This window comes from Oncorhynchus nerka, linkage group LG17 (genome assembly GCF_034236695.1).
Source record: "Oncorhynchus nerka isolate Pitt River linkage group LG17, Oner_Uvic_2.0, whole genome shotgun sequence".
Taxonomy (NCBI): domain Eukaryota; kingdom Metazoa; phylum Chordata; class Actinopteri; order Salmoniformes; family Salmonidae; genus Oncorhynchus; species Oncorhynchus nerka.
The window spans coordinates 43,672,455-43,697,482 of NC_088412.1; the positions used below are offsets into that span (position 1 = coordinate 43,672,455).

The following is a 25,028-nucleotide window of genomic DNA, read 5'->3' on the forward strand; positions in this document are numbered from 1 at the left end:
TTTTATGTCATTTCTTCTTCTTTTTGTTAAGTTTAGTCAAACATTCGTCAATTTTGAGTATGTCAACCAATCAGCTGAGCAGCCTGACTTGTTTGCCAACTCTTTCGCATAATTTTTTTGTACCGTACCATTTTTCAATTCGCCATCAATCCAGGGGTCTCAGTTTTCACAGCAAATTTTTTAACAAGTGCATACTTGTCTGTAGTAATTGTACAAATATTTCCAATGCTGCATCTGGATTCACTTCCTCATACACATCAGACATTTTTGGAGATTTACATTTACATTTAAGTCATTTAGCAGACGCTCTTATCCAGAGCGACTTACAAATTGGTGCGTTCACCTTAAGACATCCAGTGGAACAGCCACTTTACAATAGTGCATCTAAATCTTTTAAGGGGGGGGGTGAGAAGGATTACTTTATCCTATCCTAGGTATTCCTGAAAGAGGTGGGGTTTCAGGTGTCTCCGGAAGGTGGTGATTGACTCCGCTGTCCTGGCGTCGTGAGGGAGTTTGTTCCACCATTGGGGGGCCAGAGCAGCGAACAGTTTTGACTGGGCTGCGCGGAACTGTACTTCCTCAGTGGTAGGGAGGCGAGCAGGCCAGAGGTGGATGAACGCAGTGCCCTTGTTTGGGTGTAGGGCCTGATCAGAGCCTGGAGGTACTGAGGTGCCGTTCCCCTCACAGCTCCGTAGGCAAGCACCATGGACAGATGAAACTGTCCCTGTGCCCATCAGGAAAAACCAGACGTAAAATGTTTATTACGTAAGATGTGTTTTAACTATAGAGAATAGGCCATCTATTTCTATTCTTCCTGAATTGTTATTATGGACATGGTTTCGTGATTTCACAACTGTGTTACAGCTCTATATTTTCAATGCTGCATCTGGATTCACTTCCTCATACACATCAGGGAGTTTTTCTAGGGAGTTTTTCCTAGCCACCGTGCTTCTACACCTGCATTGCTTGCTGTTTGGGGTTTTAGGCTGGGTTTCTGTACAGCACTTTGAGATATCAGCTGATGTACGAAGGGCTATATTTATATAATATATATAATATATATATATCTATATAAATACATTTGATTTGATTTGATCAGACATTTTTTACATCTTCAACAAAACATTTAGTAAATTACTAATTAATTAATTACTAATTATTAAATTAATGCCCGCAATTTGGCATTTTGGCTTTCCTTGTTATTGCCACAATTATATGGCCGCTACAGTAATATATATATTCCTCGAAGCAAAGTTCGGCAGCATTAGTGAAGATATGATCAATACCCGTGACAATGGACGCCACAGACCCAACACAATTGGTATCGTGGGTCATATTATAGGCATTAGTCACAATTAGAAGCTTCCTCTTGAACAGGACTGCTAGTTGTTAACCAGTCAATGTTCAGGTCCCCCCGAAAATAGACCTCTCTGTTAACAGCACACATTATCAAGCATTGCGCACACATTATTCAAATACTGACTGTTAACACTTGGTGGCCTATAGCAGCACCCCAAAAGAAGAGGCTTTAGATGAGGCAGGTGAACTTGCAACCAAAACAATTAAACAACATTTGACATGAGATCCTCTCTAAGCTTTACAGGAATATGGCTCTGAATATTACACTGAGTGTACAAAACATTAGTAACACATTCCTAATATTGAGTTGCAACCCCTTTTGCCCTCAGAACAGCCTCAATTTGTCGGGGCATGGACACCACAAGGATGCTGGACCATGTTTGGTCTTTTTGCCAGGTCACCCTCGCAAAATAGGTTTTTAACCTGAATTGTTCTTACCTGGTTAAATAAATGGTTCCCACCGTTGTGTCAACTTGGCTGGGTGTCCTTTGGTTGGTGGACCATTCTTGATTCACAATGGAAACTGTTGAGCGTGAAAAATCCAGCAGTGTTCTTGACACACTCAAACTGGTGTGGCTGGCACTTACTACCATACCCTGTTCAAAGGCACTTAAAGATTTTGTCTTGCTCATTCACTCTTTGAATGCACACGTACACAATCCATGTCTCAATTGGCTCACTGCTTAAAAGTCCTATGTCATGGAAAGAGCGAGTGTTCATAAATCTTTGTACACTCAGTGTATACAGCAACACCTCCCCCATAGGCATTCCTGTCTTTTCTGCAGATGTTATATCCTTGTATTGCTACTGCTGTATCATCAAAGGAATTCTGTTAGTGAGTCTCAGAGATGGCCAGTATATCCGATCTTAGCACGTTATTGATTTCAGGAACCTTTCTAAGGCTACATGTATTAATATGGGCTGCTATTAGCCCTTTTTTGGGTAGCTTATCAGAGATCGACATAATATGGAGGAAAAAATATATGCAACATAAAAAATAAAAACATTGTTTGGCTAATAGTCAGTCAAACGGGTATTTATGAGTGTCATTTGGTGTATGTGTGTGATGTTGGGCTCAAGCTACTGACCCGGAAGCTTGGCTCTCTCACTCTTCCCAGGTTTTTGGGAGGGAGAGTGGACAATGAGCTTGTCGTAGCGGATGTAAGCAATGTCCACACGCTCTTTGGCAGCTTCCATAGCTGGGATAAGATCTTTCCGCCTCTGGCGCACAGCTTCAGAGAAGTCCTCGTTGAGGAAGATGAGGGGAGGAGAAGAGCAGAGTGGTTCAGAGGCTAGTTTCTCCACAAAGGGTTAATCTCCCCCACGGGCATGGAGACCCAGAATCCATCCATTCCCTAAAGCCTCTTCTCCTCTCCGGCCCTCACCTTTCTCTCCATTGCTCTCCCCCTGTCTCCTGCTGCCTCTTTCTTTCTCTTTCCCTCTCCCTTTTTTCCCCCTCTTTTTTATTTTTATTTTCCCCATCTCTTTCTTTCTGCCTCACTGTCTGTCCATGTCTCTTACTTAAGCTCTCATTTCTGCTCTTGCTCTTTCTCCTCCATTCTCTCCTCCCCCCAACTAATTTTCTCACTCTCTCCTTCCTTCCCTCTCTCACCCTCCCTCCTTTCCTCTTCCTCTGTCTCTTTAGGAAGATCTCAATTGCATACTCCTCGCGTCGTCTCTCCTCGTCTTCTTCTCGAAACCCATTGGACGAGAAGCCCCTCTGACCTTCTCCTCCATTGGGTTTTGAGAAGGTGAGGAGAGAGGACGCCAGGAGTAATCAATTGAGAATCTTCCTTTATCTTTCTACATCGACTTTCTTTCCTGCCCCCTTTCTCCCTCCTACCCCCTCTCCCCTATCCTTCCCTTTCCCCCCGTTCTCTTCCCCTAGCCCTCTTCATCTCTCATTCTGTCCCTCCCTCTATTCCCCTTTCTTTCCTTCTCTCCCCATGTCTCTCTCTGCATGGGGGCGGTGAAGTTTGTGTGTGTGTGTGTGTGGCTGTGAATCTGCCCATGTGTGTCTGTGTGGGGTGGGGTGTAATAAGTCAAACCACCCCAGTAGAGCAGGGAGGTGCTGGCTAGATGGAGGGCCAGGCTTAGAGTCTGTCAGCTTTCTCGCTCGCTCTAGCTCCCTTTCAACTCAGCGCACACACACACCACGCATCACCAGGTTCCATCCATAGATTGCTACCATGACAATATTCTCTTCTCTTCCTCGAGAATGCCACTCAGTTGTCTTAACGATTTCTAATAATGGAAATCAATCCCAACATGACTTCTAGTTTATCTGCATGAATAAATGATTGTGTTTTAATTGGGAATGAATGAATGCTGTCTGAGGCCCTGTTGCTCTGCTCCTCAATACAACTATTAGCATAAGAGAGGGTGATGATCTTTAATCAGCTGGTAATGAATGCTAGGGGAACGCTGTTCAAACAGCACCAGGAGACCTCTGTAGAAACACACACAAACACAGAAACACATGTGTGCATGCACACACTCCACCAACCTGATGACCTGGGCACTCACTAGCCAGCTCTCTCTCTCTCTCTCTCTCTCCTGTCTGTCTGTCTTTTCTCTCTCTCTCTCTCTTTCTGTCTTTTCTCTCTCTCTCTCTTATCTCTCTCTCTCTTATCTCTCTCTCTCTTATCTCTCTCTCTCTTATCTCTCTCTCTCTCTTATCTCTCTCTCTCTCTCTCTCTCTTATCTCTCTCTCTTATCTCTCTCTCTCTTTTCTCGCTCTCCTCTCTTTTCTCGCTCTCCTCTCTCTCTCTCTCTCTCTCTCTCGCTCTCTCTCTTTTCTCTCTCGCTCTCTCTCTTTTCTCTCTCGCTCTCTCTTTTCTCTCTCGCTCTCTCTTTCTCTCTCGCTCTCTTTCTTTTCTCTCTCGCTCTCTTTTCTCTCTCTCTCTCGCTCTCTCTTTTCTCTCTCGCTCTCTTTTCTCTCTCGCTCTCTTTTCTTTCTCGCTCTCTCTTTTCTCTCTCTTTTCTCTCTCGCTCTCTCTCGCTCTCTCGCTCTCTCTCTCTCTCGCGCTCTCTCTCTCGCTCTCTTTTCTCTCTCGCTCTCTTTTCTCTCTCGCTCTCTTTTCTTTCTCGCTCTCTCTCTTTTCTCGCTCTCCTCTCGCTCTCTCGCTCTCTCTCTCGCGCTCTCTCTCTCTTTTTTCTCTCTCGCTCTCTCTTTTCTCTCTCGCCGTCTCTCTTTTCTCTCTCGCAGTCTCTCTTTTCTCTCTCGCCGTCTCTCTTTTCTCTCTCGCTGTCTCTCTTTTCTCTCTCGCTGTCTCTCTTTTCTTTCTCGCTCTCTCTCTTTTCGCTCTCGCTCTCTTTCTTTTCTCTCGCTCTCTCTCTCTCTCTTCTCTTTCTTTTCTCTCTCTCTCTCTTCTCTTTCTTTTCTCTCTCTTCTCTTTCTTTTTCTCTCTCGCTCTCTTTTCTCTCTCTCTCGCTCTCTTCTCTCTCGCTCTCTTTTCTCTCGCTCTCTCGCTCTCTTCTCTCTCGCTCTCTTTTCTCTCGCTCTCTCTCTTTTCTCTCTCGCTCTCTCTCTTTTCTCTCTCGCTTCTCTCTCTCGCTCTCTCTCGCTCTCTCTCGCTCGCTCTCGCTCTCGCTCTCTCTCGCTCTCTCTCTTTCTGTCTTTTCTCTCTCTCGCTCTCTCTCTCTTTCTGTCTTTTCTCTCTCTCGCTCTCTCTTTGTCTCTTCTCTCTCTCGCTCTCTCTCTCTTTCTGTCTCTTCTCTCTCTCGCTCTCTCTCTCTTTCTGTCTCTTCTCTCTCTCGCTCTCTCTCTCTTTCTGTCTCTTCTCTCTCTCGCTCTCTCTCTCTTTCTGTCTCTTACCTCTCTCTCTCTCCCCCCCCTCTTTCTGTAGTTGATGGTGGAAGCGAATGATGATTTTTAGAGTTATAGGTCACAAATCATTATAGATAAAGAAATATTTTCGCAGCCCAATTAAAAACCACGCTCTAATAAAAAGTGCTCACTTTCAATTCTGCACTGAAAGACATGAACTCTTATAGAATTCCCCGTAATAGGTTTATTAAAACTAATTACATTATACATTGGAATATTTCCCCTCAACATGTTAATGTGTGTGTTTGTGGACGTGTTTATAACTATGCTTGTGGACCAGATGTCCCCACAAGAATAGTAAATGAACAAACCGTTGACCAACTGGGGACAGTTTGTTAGTCCCCACAAGTTCAAATGCTATTTGTAGGGGGTTTAAGGTTAGAATTAGGTTTAGGATTAGAATTATGTCTAGGGTTAGGAGCTAGGGTTAGGGTTAAAGGTTCGGTTTTAGGGTTAGGGAAAATAGGATTTTGAATGGGATTGAATTGTGGCTCAAAAGCATTAGGAAGGAAAGAAATTCAACAAATTAACTTTTAACAAGGCACACCTGTTAATTGAAATGCTTTCCAGGTAACTACCTCATGAAGCTGGTTGTCATCAAGGCAAAGGATGGCTCCTTTGAAGAATCTCATATATAGAATATATATTGATTTGTTTAACACTTTTTTTTTTTGGTTACTACATGATTCCCTATGTGTTATTTCATAGTTTTGATGTCTTTGCTGTTATTCTACAATGTAGAAAATGGTACAAATATAGAAAAACTCTTAAGAGTAGGTGTCCAAACTTTTGATCGGTTCTGTAGCTCAACCACCTGTATTTGGTCTCTCTTTCTAGTAGCTATCTTCCCCCCCCAATCAGGCTCACTAGTGCCCTCTGTGGTGCGACAGTGTAACTACACCTATCTGTACATGATCTGTGTGATTGTACTATATGATTGTGTGGTCTGGAGCTGGGCCAGGCAGCATGGCATTGGGATTATTGAGTTTCAGAGCCAGAGTGTAATGTCTGTTTGACTCCTGTTTCTGATCATGATGAGGTATGTTAACGAGAGCTGAACCAGAGCTGTGATGTAGTGGACTAGCAGTTCGTATGCATGTGTGTGTTTGTGAGATCTCTTGGATCTCTTTTTCTGCCCTTCTCACTCTGTCTCTGAGGTTGTGTGTGTTGGGACATATGTGGTGTGCTGGAATGGCTAGGTTGGAGAGGCAACAGGCTAATGTCTCACTCTCTCTCTCCTTGTCTGTCTGTTCCAGTGGGGACCCCGTACTACATGTCTCCAGAGAGAATACATGAAAACGGATACAACTTCAAATCTGACATCTGGTCTCTAGGCTGCCTGCTCTACGAGGTAACGTATACACATATACTGCACTGTGGCATAATGTACACAGAAACCCATACCCACACACATTACTGGGATAAAGGTGGATATGAGAGCTGTTGTGTGTTTGAAGCTAGCAGGGAATTCACAGTGACATGTCCATGTGGTGCAGATCAACTGGGTGGTTGTGCTGAGCACTGATACTGACTAGTAAAATGACCCTCTCAGAACCCTTTCCACCTTACAGACCACACGAGAGGGGGAGAGCGAGGGGGACAGGTCTTACAGGTGTGTGTGTGTTGGATGTAAGGTTCTTGAATGTCTGAGGGTCCAACGTGTGTGTGTGCGTGCGAGAGAACATGCATGTTTCAGTGTTATGCTTGGGGTTCTTGATGGGTGAAAGACAGACTACCTGGCCATTGTCTCTCTGTCTGCATCTCCTATACTGTTTGATTGAGGATCGTGTGTGTGCGTGTCCACATGTGCATGCATGTTTGTTTGTGATGAGGTCACCCCATTATATTCACCTGACTTTGCCCACCTCCGGCATTGTGGTAACGGGACGATGCCTAGTTGCCGGGGTGGTCTCCCTTGGTGACCAGCAGGGAAAAGACAACAGCAGGTTGGAGATTGATGATGGCGCCTGAGAGATGGCAGCCATTTTATTGGCCCTTAACCAACTGGCCACTAGGAGCGCCACCTGATGTAGAGTATCTCATTATAAGCTGTAGACCACACCATCTACCAAGAGAGTTTTCATCTGTATTTTTCGTAGCTGTCTACATGCCACGACAGGCCGATGCTGGCACTAAGACCGCACTCAAAACCCTTTACTCCAAACACAGAGACGCGTAGAAAGCTCTCCCTCGCCCTCCATTTGTCAGATCTGACCATAATTCTATCCTCCTAATTCCGGCTTACAAGCAAAAATTAAAGCAGTGAGCACCAGTGATTCGGTCAATAAAAAAAGTGGTCAGATGAAGCAGATGCTAAACTACAGGACTGTTTTGCTAGCACAGACTGGAATATGTTCTGGGGTTCTTCCGATGGCATTAAGGAGTACACAAGCCAAACTAAACACCTTCTTTGCCCACTTTGAGGATAATACCGTGCCAACGTCGCAGCCCACAAACAAGGACTGCGCCCCTTCTCCGTGCCAACGTGAGTAAAACATTTAAACGTATTAAACCTTGCAAGGCTGCTGGCCCAGACGGCGTCCTCTGAGCATGCACAGACCAGCTGGCTGGTGTGTTTACGGACATATTCGATCGCTCCCTATCCAAGTCCCCACATGCTTCAAGATGGCCACCGTTGTTCCTGTACCCAAGAAGGCAAAGATAACTGAACTAATTGACTACCGCCCTGTAGCACTCACTTCTGTCATCATGAAGTGTTTTGAGAGACTAGTCAAGGATCATCTCACTTCCACGTTACCGGCCACCCTAGACCCACTTCAGTTTGCATACCGCCCCAACATATCCACAGACGATGCAATCGCCATCACACTGCACACTGCCCAATGCTCTATCCCATCTGGACAAGAGGATTACCTATGTAAGAATGCTGTTCATTGACTAGAGCTCAGAATTCAACACCATAGTACCCTCCAAGCTCATCATCAAGCTGGAAGCCCTGGGTCTCAACACCGCCCTGTGCAATTGGGTCCTGGACTTTCTGATGGGCCGCCTCCAGGTGGTGAAGGTAGGAAACAACATCTCCACTTCGCTCACGCTCAACGCTGGGTCCCACAAGGGTGTGTGTTCAACCCCCTCCTGTACTCCCTGTTCACCGACGACTGCGTGGCCATGCACGCCTCCAACTCAATCGTCAAGTTTGCAGATGACACAACAGTAGTGGGCTTGATTACCAACAACGACGAGACAGCTTATAGGGAGGAGGTGAGGAACTTGTAGTGTGGTAGCAAAACAGCCTCTCACTCAACTTCAACAAAACAAACGAGATGATCGTGGACTTCAGGAAATAGCAGAGGGAGCACCCCCCTATCCACATCGACTGTCTTCACTGACATTTTCAATTTCTCCCTGTCTGAGTCTGTATTACCAACATGTTTCAAGCAGACCACCATAGTCCCTATGCCCAAGAACACTAAGGTAACCTGCCTAAATGACTACCGACCCATAGCACTCATGTCTGTAGCCAAGTGCTTTGAATGGCTGGACATGGCTCACATCAACATCCTTATCCCAGAAACCCTCGACCCACTCCAATTTGCTTAACCCCCACAGATGATGCAATCATTATTGTACTCCACACTGCCCTTTTCCACCTGGACAAAAGGAACACCTATGTGAGAATGCTATTCATTGACTATAGCTCAGCGTTCAACACCATACTGCCCCCAAGCTCATCACAAAGCTAAGGACCCTGGGACTAAACACATCTCCCTGCAACTGGATTATGGACTGCCCCCAAGCTCATCACAAAGCTAAGGACCCTGGGACTAAACATCCCTCTGCAACTGGATTTTGGACTTCCTGACGGGCCGCCCCCAGGTGGTAAGGGTAGGTAACAACACATCCGCCTACTCTGATCCTCAACACGAGGGCCCCTCAGAGGTGCGTGCTCAGTCCCCTACTTAACTCCCAGCTCACTCATGACTGCACAGCCAGGCACAACTCCAACACCGTCATTAAATTTGCTGATGACACGAGGTGTAGGCCTGATCACCGACAACGACGAGACAGCCTATAGGGAGGAGGTCAGAGTCCTGACCATGTGGTGCAAGGACAACAACCTCTCCCCTCTCCATTGGGACGGCAGGTAGCCTAGTGGTTAGAGCATTGGGCCATTAACCAAAAGGTTGCTGTATCGAAAACCCGAGCTGACAAGGTAAAAATCTGTCGTTCTACCCCTGAGCAAGGCAGTTAACCCACTGTTCCCCAGTAGGCCGTCATTGTAAATATGAATTTGTTCTTAACTGACTTGCCTAGTTAATTAAAGGCTAACTTAACTCAGCGTGATCAAGACAAAGGAGATGATTGTGGACTACAGGAAAAAGAGGTCAGAGCATGCCCCCATTGTCATCGACTGGGCTGTAGTGGAGCAGGTTGAGAGCTTCAAGTTCCTTGGTGTCCACATCACCAACAAACTAACTGGGCCTCCCCCTCAGGAGACTGAAAAGATTTGGCATGATTTGGCATGGGTCCTCAGATCCTCAAAAGTTTCTACAGGTGCATCATCAAGAGCAGCCTGACTGGTTGCGTCATTGCCTGGTATGGCAACTGCTTGGTCTACGACCATAAGGCACTACAGAGGGTATTGCGAATGGCCCAGTACATCACTGGGGCCAAGCTTCCTGCCATCCAGGACCTCTGTACCCGGCGGGGTAGGTCAGAGGAAGGCCCTTAAAATTGTCAAAGACTCCAGCCACCCTAGTCGTGACTGTTCTCTCTGCTATCGCATGGCAAGCTGTACCGGAGCGCCAAGTCTAGGTCCAAGAGGCTTCTAAACAGCTTCTAACACCAAGCCATAAGACTCCTAAACATCTAATCAAATGGCTACCCAGACTATTTGTATTGCCCCACCCCCCTTCTACGCTGCTGCTACTCTCTGTTATTATCTATGCATAGTCACTTTAATAACTCTACCTACATGTACATATTACCTCAATTACCTCGACTAACCGGTGCCCCGGCACCTTGCCTTGACTCTGTACCGGTACCCCCTGTATATAGCCTCGCTATTGTTATATTACTGCTGCTCTTTAATTATTTGTTACTTTTATTTCTTAATTTTTTTCAATTTTTCTTAAAACTGCGTTGTTGGTTAAGGGCTTGTAAGTAAGCATTTCACTGAAAGGTTGTATTCGGTCATGTCAAATAACATTTGATTTGATTTGACCTCAAATTAGCATTTTCGGCTCACACACAAGAAAAAGTTTCCTCTCTGTCCTCCCCTCCCTGTTACTCTCCAACTCGCCCATCCCTAACTCTTGGTCGTCTCTAATGTGCGCTAATGTGATTAGCATGACTTTGTAAGTAACAAGAACATTTCCCTGGACATAGACATGTTTTATATGGGCAGAACGCTTACTTGTCACTTGTTATGCTTGTTAATCTAACCACACTGTCCAATTTACAGTAGCTATTACAGTGAAAAAAATAACATGCTAATGGTTTGAGGAGAGTGCACAACAACAGAAAACCTTTATCATGGCAACTGGTTATTTACTTCTGAAGGTAAATAATGTACTCACATTCAGTAATCTTGCTCTGAAATGTCATCCTGAGGGTCCCAGAGATACAATGCAGCATAGTTTTGTTTGATAAAATATAATTTAATATTAAAATGTAGGAACTGCGTTCTACAGTTTGAACCTCCCCCCATTTAGAAGTGTGAAGGTTAGTGTCTTTTCTGTAGGGAAGCTAATTAGCCATCATTTATGACATTCCTGGGAGTGCGTTCTACAGTTTGAACCTCCCCCCATTTAGAAGTGTGAAGGTTAGTGTCTTTTCTGTAGGGAAGCTAATTAGCCATCATTTATGACATTCCTGGGAGTTTTTATTACCATATCATTTCTGTATGTTCTCTATAGTATAAAAATGTATCAGTTGACCAATTCGATACATTTGGGCAGGCTTGATACAACATTTTGAACAGTAAATGCAAATGTTCATTGGATCAGTCTACACATACACTGCTGCCATCTAGTGGCCAAAATCTAAATTGCGCCTAGACTCCTAAGTGATATAATGGCCTTTGTCTTGCATTTCAAAGATGATGGAACCAACTATTTGTTTTGAAAACGCATGTTTTTTTCTTTGTATTATATCTTACCAGATCTAATGTGTTATGCTCTCCTACATTAATTTAACATTTCCACAAACTTCAAAGTGTTTCCTTTCAAATGGTATCACAAATATGCATATCCTTGCTTCAGGTCCTGAGCTACAGGCAGTTAGATTTGGGTATGTCATTTTAGGTTGAAAATTGGGGGGAAAAGGGGCTAATCCTTAAGAGGTTTTAAAGTTTTCCGTCAACATGAACACACCAGTTTAAGTCTTGATGTCTCTCTCTGTTGGACCACATGTTTCTGTTTGAAACCACTCTCCTCTCACTTCCCTCCCCATATAGCTTTATGCCACTGTGTGTTTGACCTTTTAAATGGGACAAATACAAGATGACAACATGCTAAAGATTGTTAACCTCTCTAGGGTACGTGGGACGCTAATGTCCCACCTGACCAACATCCAGTAAAAGTGCAGGGCGCCAAATTCAAACAACAGAAATCTCATATTTAAAATTCCTCAACCATACATGTATTATACACCATTTTAAAGATAAACTTGTTGTTAATCCCACCACAGTGTCCGATTTCAAAAAGGCTTTACGACAAAAGCATACCATGCGATTATGTTAGGTCAGTACCTAGTCACAAAAATACACAGCCATTTTTCCAGTCAAAGAGAGGAGTCACAAAAAGTAGAAATAGAGAAAATTAATCACTAACCTTTGATCTTCATCAGATGGCACTCATAGGACTTCATGTTACACAATACATGTATGTTTTGTTTGATAAATTTCATATTTACATCCAAAAATCTCTGTATACATTGGCACGTTATGTTTTGCCTCCAAAACATCCGGTGAAAGTGCAGAGAGCTACGTCAATTTACAGAAATACTCATCATAAATGTTGATGAAAATACAAGTGTTATGTATGGAATTAAAGATATATTTCTCCTTAATGCAACCGCTGTGTCAGATTTCAAAAAAAGCTTTACGGAAAAATCACACCATGGAATAATCTGAGTACAGCGCTCAGACCAAAACAAGCAATATAGATACCCGCCATGTTATGAGGTCAACAAAAGTCAGAAATAGCATTATAAATATTCACTTACCTTTGATGATCTTCACCAGAATGCACTCCCAGGAATCCCAGTTCTACAATAAATGTTAGTTTTGTTCGATAAAGTCCATTTATGTCCAAATACCTCCTTTTTGTTCGCGCATTTAGTACAGTAATCCAAATGCGCAGGCACTAGGTCCAGACAAAGTCAAAAATGTTGTTACAGTTCGTAGAAACATGTCAAACGATGTATATAATCAATCTTTAGGATGTTTTTATCATAAATCTTCAATGTTTCAAACGGAGAATTCCTTTGTCTTTAGAAATGAAAGGGAACGGAGCTAACTCTCTCGGGCGCGCACCTGACTGAGCATATGGCCTTCTGGCAGACCCATGACTCAATCAGCTCTCATTCTCTACCACCTCACAGTAGAAGCCTGAAACAAGATTCTAAAGACTGTTGACATCTAGTGGAAGCCTTAGGAAGTGCAATATGATAATATGGATAGGCTAAGACTTGAAAACCTACAAACCTCAGATTTCCCACTTCTTGGTTGGATTTTTCTCAGATTTTTGCCTGCCATATGAGTTCTGTTATACTCACAGAGATCATTCAAATAGTTTTAGAAACTTCAGAGTGTTTTCTATCCAAATCTAATATGCATATCCTAGCATCTGGGTCTGAGTAGCATGCAGTTTACTCTGGTCACGCTTTTCATCCCGGGCGTGAAAATACTGCCCCCTACCCCAAAGAAGTTGAGAGATCTTCTGTGTCCTTGTTGTATCTATACATCTGTCTCCCGGGTGGCGGAGCGATCTAAGGCACTGCATCTCAGTGCAAGAGGCGTCATTACAGTCCCTGATTCCGGCCATGATTGGTGAGTCCCATAGGGCGGCGCACAATTGGCCCAGCATTGTCCGGGTTTGGCCCGGGGTAGGCCGTAATTGTAAATAAGAATTTGTTCTTAACTGACCTGCCTAGTCCAATAAAACATTTTAATATATCAGTCATAGTAAGTTCATTTTAGATAACAGCTATAAGTCCTTAAAAGCACTCGCGTAGGTCTGCTGTAAACACAGTTTCATTTCACATGAACTTCATTTCACTTTAACTTTTAACATATATTACTGCTTACAGCTGATCGATCATCCTTTTTTTCTAACTTAATTGAGGAAAATAAGAACAATCCGAAATTCCTTTTTGATACTGTCGCAAAGCTAACTAAAAAGCAGCATTCCCCAAGAGAGGATGGCTTTCACTTTAGCTTTCACTTTTCACTTTAGCAGTGATAAATTCATGAACTTCTTTGAGGAAAAGATCATGATTATTAGAAAGCAAATTACGGTCTCCTCTTTAAATCTGCGTATTCCTTCAAAGCTCAGTTGTCCTGTGTCTGCACAACTCTGCCAGGACCTAGGATCAAGAGAGACGCTCAAGTGTTATAGTACTATATCTCTTGACACAATGATGAAAATAATCATGGCCTCTAAACCTTCAAGCTGCATACTGGACCCTATTCCAACTAAAGTACTGAAAGAGCTGCTTCCTGTGCTTGGCCCTCTTATGTTGAACATAATAAGCAGCTCTCTATCCACCGGATGTGTACCAAACTCTAAAAGTGGCAGTAATAAAGCCTCTCTTGAAAAAGCCAAACCTTGACCCAGAAAATATAAAAAACTACCGGCCTATATCGAATCTTCCATTTCTTTCATTTTTTCTAGAAAAGGCTGTTGCGCAGCAACTCACTGCCTTCCTGAAGACAAACAATGTATACGAAACGCTTCAGTCTGGTTTTAGACCCCATCATAGCACTGAGACTGCACTTGTGAAGGTGGTAAATTACATTTTAATGGCATCAGACCGAGGCTCTGCATCTGTCCTCGTGCTCCTAGACCTTAGTGCTGCTTTTGATACCATCGATCACCACATTCTTTTGGAGAGATTGGAAACCCAAATTGGTCTACAAGGACAAGTTCTGGCCTGGTTTAGATCTTATCTTGTCGGAAAGATATCAGTTTGTCTCTGAATGCTTTGTCCTCTGACAAATCAACTGTAAATGTCAGTGTTCCTCAAGGGTCTGTTTTAGGACCACTATTGTTTTCACTATATATTTTACCTGTTGGATGTCATTCGAAAACATAATGTTAACTTTCACTGCTATGCGGATGACACACAGCTGTACATTTCAATGAAACATGGTGAAGCCCCAAAATTGCCCTCGCTAGAAGCATGTGTTTCAGACAAGGAAGTGGATGGCTGCAAACTTTCTACTTTAAAACTCGGACAAAACAGAGATGCTTGTTCTAGGTCCCAAGAAACAAAGACATCTTCTGTTGAATCTGACAATTAATCTTAATGGTTGTACAGTCGTCTCAAATAAAACTGTGAAGGACCTCGGCATTACTCGGGACCCTGATCTCTCTTTTGAAGAACATATCAAAACCATTTCAAGGACAGCTTTTTTTCCATCTACGTAACATTGCAAAAATCAGAAACTTTCTGTCCAAAAATGATGCAGAAAAATGAATCCATGCTTTTGTCACTTCTAGGTTAGACTACTGCAATGCTCTACTTTCCGGCTACCCGGATAAAGCACTAAATAAACTTCAGTTAGTGCTAAATACGGCTGCTAGAATCCTGACTAGAACCAAAAAATGTGATCATATTACTCCAGTGCTAGCCTCCCTACACTGGCTTCCTGTCAAAGCAAGGGCTGATTTCAAGGTTTTACTGCTAACCTACAAAGCATTACATGGGCTTGCTCCTACCTATCTCTCTGATTTGGTCCTGCCGTACATACCTACACGTATGCTATGGTCACAAGACGCAGGCCTCCTAATTGTCCCTAGAATTTCTAAGCAAACAGCTGGGGGCAGGGCTTTCTCCTATAGAGCTCCATTTTTATGGAACGGTCTGCCTACCCATGTCAGAGATGCAAACTCGGTCTCAACCTTTAAGTCTTTACTGAAGACTCATCTCTTCAGTGGGTCATATGATTAAGTGTAGTCTGGCCCAGGAGTGGGAATGTGAACGGAAAGGCTCCGGAGCAACGAACCGCCCTTGCTGTCTCTGCCTGGCCGGTTCCCCTCTTTCCACTGGGATTCTCTGCCTCTAACCCTATTACAGGGGCTGAGTCACTGGCTTACTGGGGCTCTCTCAAACCGTCCCTGGGAGGGGTGCGTCACCTGAGTGGGTTGAGTCACTGATGTGGTCATCCTGTCTGGGTTGGCGCCCCCCCTTGGGTTGTGCCGTGGCGGAGATCTTTGTGGGCTATACTCAGCCTTGTCTCAGGATGGTAAGTTGGTGGTTGAAGATATCCCTCTAGTGGTGTGGGGGCTGTGCTTTGGCAAAGTGGGTGGGGTTATATCCTTCCTGTTTGGCCCTGTCCGGGGGTGTCCTCGGATGGGGCCACAGTGTCTCCTGACCCCTCCTGTCTCAGCCTCCAGTATTTATGCTACAGTAGTTTGTGTCGGGGGGCTAGGGTCAGTTTGTTATATCTGGAGTACTTCTCCTGTCCTATTGGGTGTTCTGTGTGAATTTAAGTGTGCTCTCTCTAATTCTTTCTTTTTCTCTCTCGGAGGACCTGAGCCCTAGGACCATGCCTCAGGACTACCTGACATGATGACTCCTTGCTGTCCCCAGTCTACCCGGCCGTGCTGCTGCTCCAGTTTTAACTGTTCTGCCTTATTATTATTTGACCATGCTCGTCATTTATGAACATTTGAACATCTTGGCCATGTTCTGTTATAATCTCCACCCGGCACAGCCAGAAGAGGACTGGCCACCCCACATAGCCTGGTTCCTCTCTAGGTTTCTTCCTAGGTTTTGGCCTTTCTGGGGAGTTTTTCCTAGCCACCGTGCTTCTACACCTGCATTGCTTGCTGTTTGGGGTTTTAGGCTGGGTTTCTGTACAGCACTTTGAGATATCAGCTGATGTACGAAGGGCTATATAAATAAATTTGATTTGATTTGAAAGGCTTCATATAGTATTCCAGTGTTAGTTATCCACTGAGCTTTACTTTTGTTCCTGCTCTCCCCAGTCCTCTCCCTACTGTCAGAGTTTAATGTCATTGCATAGTGAATTAATTTGTGTGCTCGTCCACATTTACATTATCTCCCTTTCCCTCTCTCAGCTAGGCCTGCAATAATTTATACAGTACGTTAATACAGCAGATTAACAGACATAAACGTTCTGTTTTCCCACATAATTTGTCATGTTCTATGACTACGGAAAGAAAGAAAGAAAAATGAAAGAAAAAGTGATTGCATCTGAAATGTAGTTCTTTATAACAGTTGAGTCAGGAGGGAGAGGGGGAGAGCTAGATAGATAATAGAGAGGGATTAATGCAGAGGGATCAATATTCATTAAGAGAAGCTAGACCTCCTTATACATTCTCTTTAACACGGCTAGGGCCTCATGCTTACACACAAGCTGAACTATAGAGGACACACACGAACACACATACACTGGACAGCTAGAGGGTAGAGGAGGAGGCAAAGAACCAGCGAGAGAGAAATTGAGGTGTTTGTGTGTGTATGTGTGCGTGCCACTAGCAGCCCCTTAGACAGACAGACAGCAGGCGTGCGTGTGAGGAAGACGACCCTGGAATACCAATGAGCTGACCCCCCCCCCCCCCCCCTCCTTCCTACACACACACAGGCCCCCACACAGGCCCCCCCGGAGGTCATAGAGCGAGTCAATCATTTCGCCCAACCTGAAATGAGCCTGTGTGTTCGTGTGTGTGCAGGGCCGGCAGCTGTCAGGGGCCAGGAGTAGCAGACATTAATGAACCAGATGAATAGTGCAAAAATTCCCAAATACAAACAGGACAGTTGACATTTTTCATCTGTCAAAAGAAGAAGATTCAGGAAAATACCATGGTCCTTGTTTAACCCTTTACTGGCTACAGCTGCTGCCTGCCTCCCCCTCCTTTCTCTGTTTTCCTCTCTTCTCTCTCTTTCTCCTCTCTCTCTCATTAGCTCGCTCGCTCTCTCTCTCTCTCTCGGAATACATGCAGTAACCCTACATATCCCCCTGCCCCACACACTGTGCTAGTGTGGGTAAGTGATGGTGCAGCGGGGGGAATGTCCAGGGGAGAGACTTCCTGCTGAGATTCTAGCACAATCATCCTTATTTCTCATTGGCCGATGTGACAGAGGCTGTCTTAACAATATCCACCACTCATTGGGCTCCTTGATCTCTATTTTATCTCCTCCTGTTGGCACTCTGAGATGGAGGGACGGGCCAAGGGATGGAGAGAGGGGTATAGTAACTGCTTCAATGGAAGCAATGTGTCTCGTTTTCTATCCTCCCCTCGTTGCTGGGCAATTTTCCAGTTGCTTGATTAAGCGGTGGTAAATTATAAAGCTGGTGTGAGGAAGAGAGAGGACAGGGGGAGAGAGAGCGTAACATCTGGAAGAAAAGTGACACCAGTCTCAATGGCTACTTCTGCTAATGTCTGCCTCTCCTCTCCTAGCTCTTCCCTGCCTCCCCCTTTCTCCACCCTCCCTATAGCCTCCTTCCCCTCTCCGCCACTATTCATCCTCTTTGTGGCTACAGTCTTCATACTGGAAACAGAGAGATAAAAATGGCATGCGCAAGTTCATCTAGCTCTGGGGAAGTAGATAAAGGTCCTCATTGCCAAAATCCTGAGGTATCCCTTTAAGTCCAATGGTCATTGAGAAGGCCACATTCAGATAGTGTAGTAGTGTTTCATTAGTGTGTTGTTTGTCTTCCACTCAGCAGAAAATGTGTGTCACTAAATGATCTCTCTCTGCCTCCCTCAGATGGCAGCTCTCCAGAGCCCGTTCTATGGCGATAAGATGAACCTGTACTCTCTGTGTAAGAAGATAGAGCAGTGTGACTACCCTCCGCTCCCTTCCGACCACTACTCTGAAGAGGTACCGCTTCAACACCCACTTTACCCTCTTTCACCCTACCATCCCTCCCTCTCTCTCACCCCCAAATCACCTCATCGTACTGTGGGGTCTGGAATTATTGACACCCTTGATAAAGATGAGCAGAAATGACTGTTTAATTCAAGTATTGAGCTATATTGTATACAACATTTTGTAAATTATATTATTTTATACTAATGCAATTACTCGGAGAACGATTTTGTTTAATAAGTAATACTGTTATTTTCTTCAAAAAAGCAAGGGGTCAAATTTATTGACACTCCTGTTTTCAATACCTTTCAATACAATATATATCCTTGTGAGGATAATGGCACTGAGCCTTTTTCTAAAATGAGTTGGAGAACACATTGGGAGGGATCTTAGACAATTCCTCCGTACAGAATCCTTCCAGGGCCCGGATTCCCGATAGTGAAAGTTACATAGGCTTTAACGATGCATCTTTCCCAGAACACCACGCAGAGAGATCTAAGATCTAAGTTTTCTAAGTGTGTCGTTGAGGCTTGTGTCGAATCTGATGGGGTCGAAAGGCAACGCTGCCTTCGGGTCTGCTTTCCATTCAAATATTACCTTAACATTAGAATTATTGCACCATACTGATGACAGTTCAGCTCCTAGAAAGATATTACCGAAGGCTGCAAATGTTGAGACGGCTTATTGTAATGTCTTCCCAGAATCATGCACTAAATTGAGATTTTGCACCTCATTGCGCACATGCTAGGCTGCACAGCGCGAAATATATAGGGACATATTACGGACGGTAGCCTACAAGTAGCAAAATAGAACTCTGAACATGAAATGTATTTCAATTTGATTAAAATAGGCCTATAGCCTACTGTATTTATATTTTAATGCAGTCATCTCAGTTTTTATTTGAAGTATGTTTTTATATGTCGCTTGTTTGTATCAATTGCGCAGACATGGGCAACTTTGTATTTTAGTCAACTTTGTTCTGAGGTTATCGGTGAGGACAGAAAGACATAAACCATGTGATTCTATGTTTAGTGGAGATTGTCTGTGTATAAAGTGATGCTGATGGACAAAAAAAACCATCTAACGACAAAATTAGCTGTTCCACGAGTGGTCTGAGGCAGGCGTTAGATTACGAGCGTTTTCAAGAGCAACGTTAATGCAATGGTTTTGTGAACAGCTCGGCGATATAACGGTGCTCCTACGAAGGTTCTAACAATGAACTTTGCCTTCAGATGCTTTTGGGAAATTTTGCAATGGCATGTCTCAGTCTCTGGACTTGAAACCCATTAAAAACCTGTGGTTTGAATTGAAGAGGGCAGTACATAAGCACAGATGAAGGATATCAAGAATCTGGAAGTATTCTGTGAGGAGTAATGGTCTAAGATCCCTCCCAATGTGTTCTCCAACTCATCAAACATTTTAGAAAAAGGCCCAGTGCCATTATCCTCGCAAGGTGGTGTTTTGAAAGGTATTCCAAACAGGGGTGTCAATAATCTTGACCCCTATCTTTTTGAGAAAATATATATTACTTCTCTGAGCAATTGTATATGTAAACAATAATATAATTTCCCCAATTTGATTTTTTGCCAAAAATATACATTTTTCATATACATAATTTCAGACCTCACTGTAGATCCAACTATACAGATGTCGGATCTTAATTTGACACTTTTCATTGCATGAGGGAAAAAATGCTTTAACAGGAGGATTTGAATATCTGAAAAATATTTAGTCACCGCCAGGCGGCAACTGGAAGCGGTGATTTAATATACAATGCAGTACTGTACCTACATTTTACCTTATGTAGTCTATGTGCAGGCTACAGCACGTCTCTTGTTAATTCATATGTGGGTTATAATGAATTGACATTTGTAGGGGGGGTAGGTGTATTTTTTTGTTAGGGAAATGTAGTTGATTTAGATCAATTGTTTTATTAAATGTTGAAGGCAAGCAATAGGCAAAATACATTTTTGGAATTGTATAAATGTATATTTATTTTTTGGTCGAGTGACCATCTTATTTACATAAGTATGTATTCAGACCCTTTGCTATGAGACTTGAAATTAAGCTCAGTTGCATCCTGTTTCCATTGATCATTCTTGAGATGTTTCTACAAATTGATTGGAGTCCCCCTGTGGTAAATTCAATTGATTGGACATAATTTGGAAAGGCACACAGCTGTCTATATAAGATCCCACAGTTGACAGTGCATGTCAGAGGAAAAACCAAGCCATGCAGTCGAAGGGATTGTCCGAAGATCTGAGGAAGGGTACCAAAACATTTCTGCACCATTGAAGATCCCCAAGAACAGTGTCCTCCATCATTCTTAAGTGGAAGAAGTTTGGATCCACCACGACTCTTCCTAGAACTGTGCGCCCTGCCAAACTGAGCAATTGGGGGAGAAGGGTCTTGACCAAGAACCCAATGGTCACTCTGACAGAGCTCCAGAGTTCCTCTGTGGAGATGGGAGAACCTTCCAGAAGGACAACCATCTCTGCAGCACTCCACCAATAAGGCCTTTATAGGTAAAGTGGCCAGATGGAAGCCACTCCTCAGCCCACTTGGAGTTTGCCAAAAGGCACCTAAAGACTCTCAGACCATGAGAAACAAGATTGTCTGGTCTGATGAAACCAAGGTTGAACTTTTTGGCTTGAACGCCAAGCATCACGCCTGGAGGAAACCTCGCGTCGCCAGCTCCGTGTTTTTTTTCCATCAAAGCGGGCAAAGGTGTTTAGCTTGTCCAGGAGCGAGGAGGTGTGTCCACGACGTGGCCGGCTTTCCCTTTATAGTCTGTGATTTTGCGTCTTGTGTAGGAGCCGTTAAATTGCGGCTCAGCTTTGTCCCTGTACTGTTGTTTTGCCTCATTGTTCGCCTTACGGAGGACATAGATGGTCTGTTTGTACACGTCCATGTTCCCAGTCACCTTGCGATGGTTAAATGTGGTGGTTCGCTCTTTCAGTTTTGCACGAATGCTGCCACCTATCCATGTTTACTTGGTTTGCATAAGTTTTAATCATCCCAGTAGGAACAACACCCTCTATCCATTTCCTGATTAACCCAGGCACCGAGTCTGTATACGTCAATACAATTCCCAGAGGCGACCCGGAACATTTCCCAGTCCGCGTGATCAAAATCATCTTGAAGCATAGATTCTAATTGGTCAGACCAACATTGAACAGTTCTTACCAAGGGAACTTCCGGCTTAAGTTTCTGCCTATAATGTGTGTGCGTGCGTGCGTGCATGAGTCTCGCTAGTCGCTACCCATCTTCCCCCACCCAGCCCCCATATCACCCCTCTATCACCACATCCAGGAAAGAGAGAGATGGGAAGGGAAAGAGCGAGATATGGAGAAGGAGATGGAGGGATGGGATGGGTGTTGCCTGCAGCGACTGTCTGGATATAAACAATGCTCCTGAAGCATCGGCAGGAAACTGTCAGCTGCTCATCTTTGTTGTGTCATTTACTGTCTCCTCCGTTTGCTCCCCCCCTCTCTCCCCCCTCCACCTGACACCATCCCTCCGTCCCCCTCCATCTCTCTGCTGCGAAGAGGCAAATCAGTATTTTACATATCTGAATCTCTTCATCGCTAATCCCCCTCTTTCTCCATTCTGTGGTTCTAAGACTGTTTGCATTTGCATCACACACACACCCTGACACACACGCGCACACACACTCACTTTTACACTGTTCTTTATTGAGCTGCTACTCTGTTCTTTATTTTACTCTTAATAATAATAATAATAATAATATCTATCCTGATGCCTAGTCACTTTACCCTGTCTTCATGTACATGTTTACCTCAAATATCATATACCCTCTGCACATTGATCTGGTACTGATACTCTCTGTATATAGCTCCATTCTTGTGTATTTTATTTTATTCCTCGTGTTACTTTTTATTTTTATTATTATTTTTAAACCCTGCATCGTTGGGAAGGGCTCGTAAGCAAGCATTTCACTATAAAGTCTACACCAGTTGTTTTCGGCTCATGTGACGAATACCATTTGATTTGACACACACCGTACACTGCATGACGAGGACTCGCCGGGCCTAGCGCCACGCAACAGCAGCCAGGAAGTTGGCAGGCGGTTACCATAGTGACCTTACACAGGCGCTTTCGATCTTTATTTTTTACCTTATTTTTTTTTTATGATGGCGGTCGCTGTTCCACCTCTGAACCGTCTATCTGCTCCAATCAGTGGCTCCGCTCGGCTTCAAATGTAAAGGCTGTCTCCGAGACGGTGTGTGTGTCTTTATGTAATACACGTGCATATGTCTCTGCCTGATTTGGCGATGTGCAAGCCACGTGTGTGTGTGTCTCTCTCTCAGGTTGGCTGGAAGTCGATTCACAAGGCCGTGGGGAAATTAACATACTTACCCCCCCTGCTGTATTTTGTTACCACACCTGTAGTTTGTTAGCTGCTATTGAAACAGGAAGAGGGTGACAATGAGAGATTTGTGTTTCTGTCATTAGATTTGTTCATTTGTCTGGAATGTTCTTTTAACACGAGACAGGCGGCTCACTTTGTGCTGTCTCTCAGTATACTGTCTAATAGCTGATATCTCTGTCTTCCTCTCTCTGTTTTCTGTCTCCATCTCTCTCTCTCGCTCCCTCTCTCTGCCCACCCCTCTCTTTCCACTCCTCTCTCCCTCTTCTTCCTCTCTCCATCTAGCTGAGGAAGGTGGTAGATATGTGTATTAACCCCGACCCAGAGAAGAGGCCGGACATCATGTATGTGTATGACGTCGCCAAACACATGCACGGCCAGACGCAGCAGGGCAGCTAAGTCTACACCTGAGGATACAATACAACCCGCATCTCTTCCTCTCTTCCCTCCTCCTTTCATCCCTCGCTTCCACATAAGGACAGGCAGACACCAATCTCGTCTTTCACACAATCATGTATTGAGAAGTTCTGCAAAAAAAAAAGTTATGTAATGTAGGTGTTTTGTTTAAGAGAAGGGGGTTATTTACAGTGCATTCGTAAAGTATTCAGACCCCTTCACTTTTTCCACATTTTGCTACTTTACAGCCTTATCCTAAAATGGATTAAATGTTTTTTCCCCTCATCAATCTACACACAATACCCCATAATGACATACAGTTGAAGTCGGAAGTTTACATACACCTTATCCAAGTACATTTAAACTCAGTTTTTCACAATTCCTGACATTTAATCAGAGTAAAAATTCTCTTGCTCCGTTCATCTTTCCCTCGATCTCCCAGTCCCTCCCTCTGAACAACATCCCACAGCATGATGTTGCCACCACCGTGCTTCACCATAGGGATGGTATTGGCCAGGTGATGAGCGGTGCCTGGTTTCCTCAACATTTGGCATTCAGGCCAAAGAGTTCAATCTTGGTTTCATCAGACCAGAGAATCTTGTTTCTTATGGTCCGAGTCCTTTAGGTGTCCTTTGTCAAACTCCAAGTGGGCTGTCATGCACCTTTTACTGGGGAGTGGATTCGATCTGGCCTCTCTACCATGAAGGCCTGATTGGTGGAGTGCTGTAGAGAAGGTACTCCCATTTCCACAGAGTGAACTTCGGGTTCTTGGTCATCTCCCTGACCAAGGCCCTTCTATCCCGATTGGGTGGCCAGCTCTAGGTAGAGTCTTGGTGGTTCCAAGATTCTTCCATTTGAGAATGATGGAGGCCACTTTGTTCTTGGGGACCTTTAATGCTGCAGAAATGTGTTGGTACCCTTCCCCAGATCTGTGCCTCGACACAATCCTGTCTCGGTGCTCTACCGATAACTCTTTCTACCTCCTGGCTAGGTTTTTGCTCTGACATGCACTGTCAACTGTGGGACCTTATATAGACAAGTGTGTGCATTTCCAAATCATGTCCAATCAATTTAATTTACCACAGGTAGAGTCCAATCAAGTTGTAGGAACAAATCAAGGATGATCAATGGAAACAGGATGCACCTGAGCTCAATTTCGAGTCTCATAGTAAAGGGTATGAATACTTATGTAAAGGTATTTCTGTTTTTTATTTTGTCTAAAAACCTGGTTTTGCTTTGTCATTATGGGTTATTGTGTGTAGATTGGGGAAGGAAAAAAATTGTATACATTTTATAATAAAATAAAAAAGTGTCACATTTGACTAATACAACAGGGGAAACGCTTAGTTTACAACAGGGGAAACGCTTAGTTTACAACAGGGGGGAAACGCTTAGTTTACAACAGGGGGAAACGCTTAGTTTACAACAGGGGGGAAACGCTTAGTTTACAACAGGGGGAAACGCTTAGTTTACAACAGGGGGAAACGCTTAGTTTACAACAGGGGGAAACGCTTAGTTTACAACAGGGGGGAAACGCTTAGTTTACAACTGGGGGAAACGCTTAGTTTACAACGGGGGAAACGCTTAGTTTACAACGGGGGGTTTACAACGGGGAAACGCTTTTTACAGTTTACAACAGGGGGGAAACGCTTAGTTTACAACAGGGGGAAACGCTTAGTTTACAACAGGGGGAAACGCTTAGTTTACAACAGGGGGAAACGCTTAGTTTACAACAGGGGGGGGAAACGCTTAGTTTACAACAGGGGGGAAACGCTTAGTTTACAACAGGGGGAAACGCTTAGTTTACAACAGGGGGAAACGCTTAGTTTACAACAGGGGGAAACGCTTAGTTTACAACAGGGGGAAACGCTTAGTTTACAACAGGGGAAACGCTAGTTTACAACAGGGGAAACGCAGTTTACAACAGGGGAAACGCTTAGTTTACAACAGGGGGGAAACGCTTAGTTTACAACAGGGGGAAACGCTTAGTTTACAACAGGGGGGAAACGCTTAGTTTACAACAGGGGG

The 25,028-nt window shown here is 44.1% G+C and overlaps 1 protein-coding gene across 2 annotated transcripts in view; it reads left to right on the top strand.

Annotated features, from left to right (window-relative positions):
- The window catches only part of nek7 (NIMA-related kinase 7), a 141,989-nt gene extending 117,558 nt beyond the window's left edge, over positions 1-24,431 (top strand). Inside the window, exons 8-10 of one of the 2 annotated variants that reach the window (XM_029686769.2) lie at positions 6,445-6,539; positions 18,113-18,226; positions 22,890-24,431. In XM_029686769.2, coding sequence (XP_029542629.1) covers positions 6,445-6,539; positions 18,113-18,226; positions 22,890-23,003 — 323 coding nt within the window. In that variant the 3' untranslated portion in view covers positions 23,004-24,431. The remainder of the gene's footprint in view (positions 1-6,444; positions 6,540-18,112; positions 18,227-22,889) is intronic. The other variant, XM_029686768.2, reaches the window with a different exon arrangement.
- The last annotated feature ends 597 nt before the right edge of the window (positions 24,432-25,028 follow it).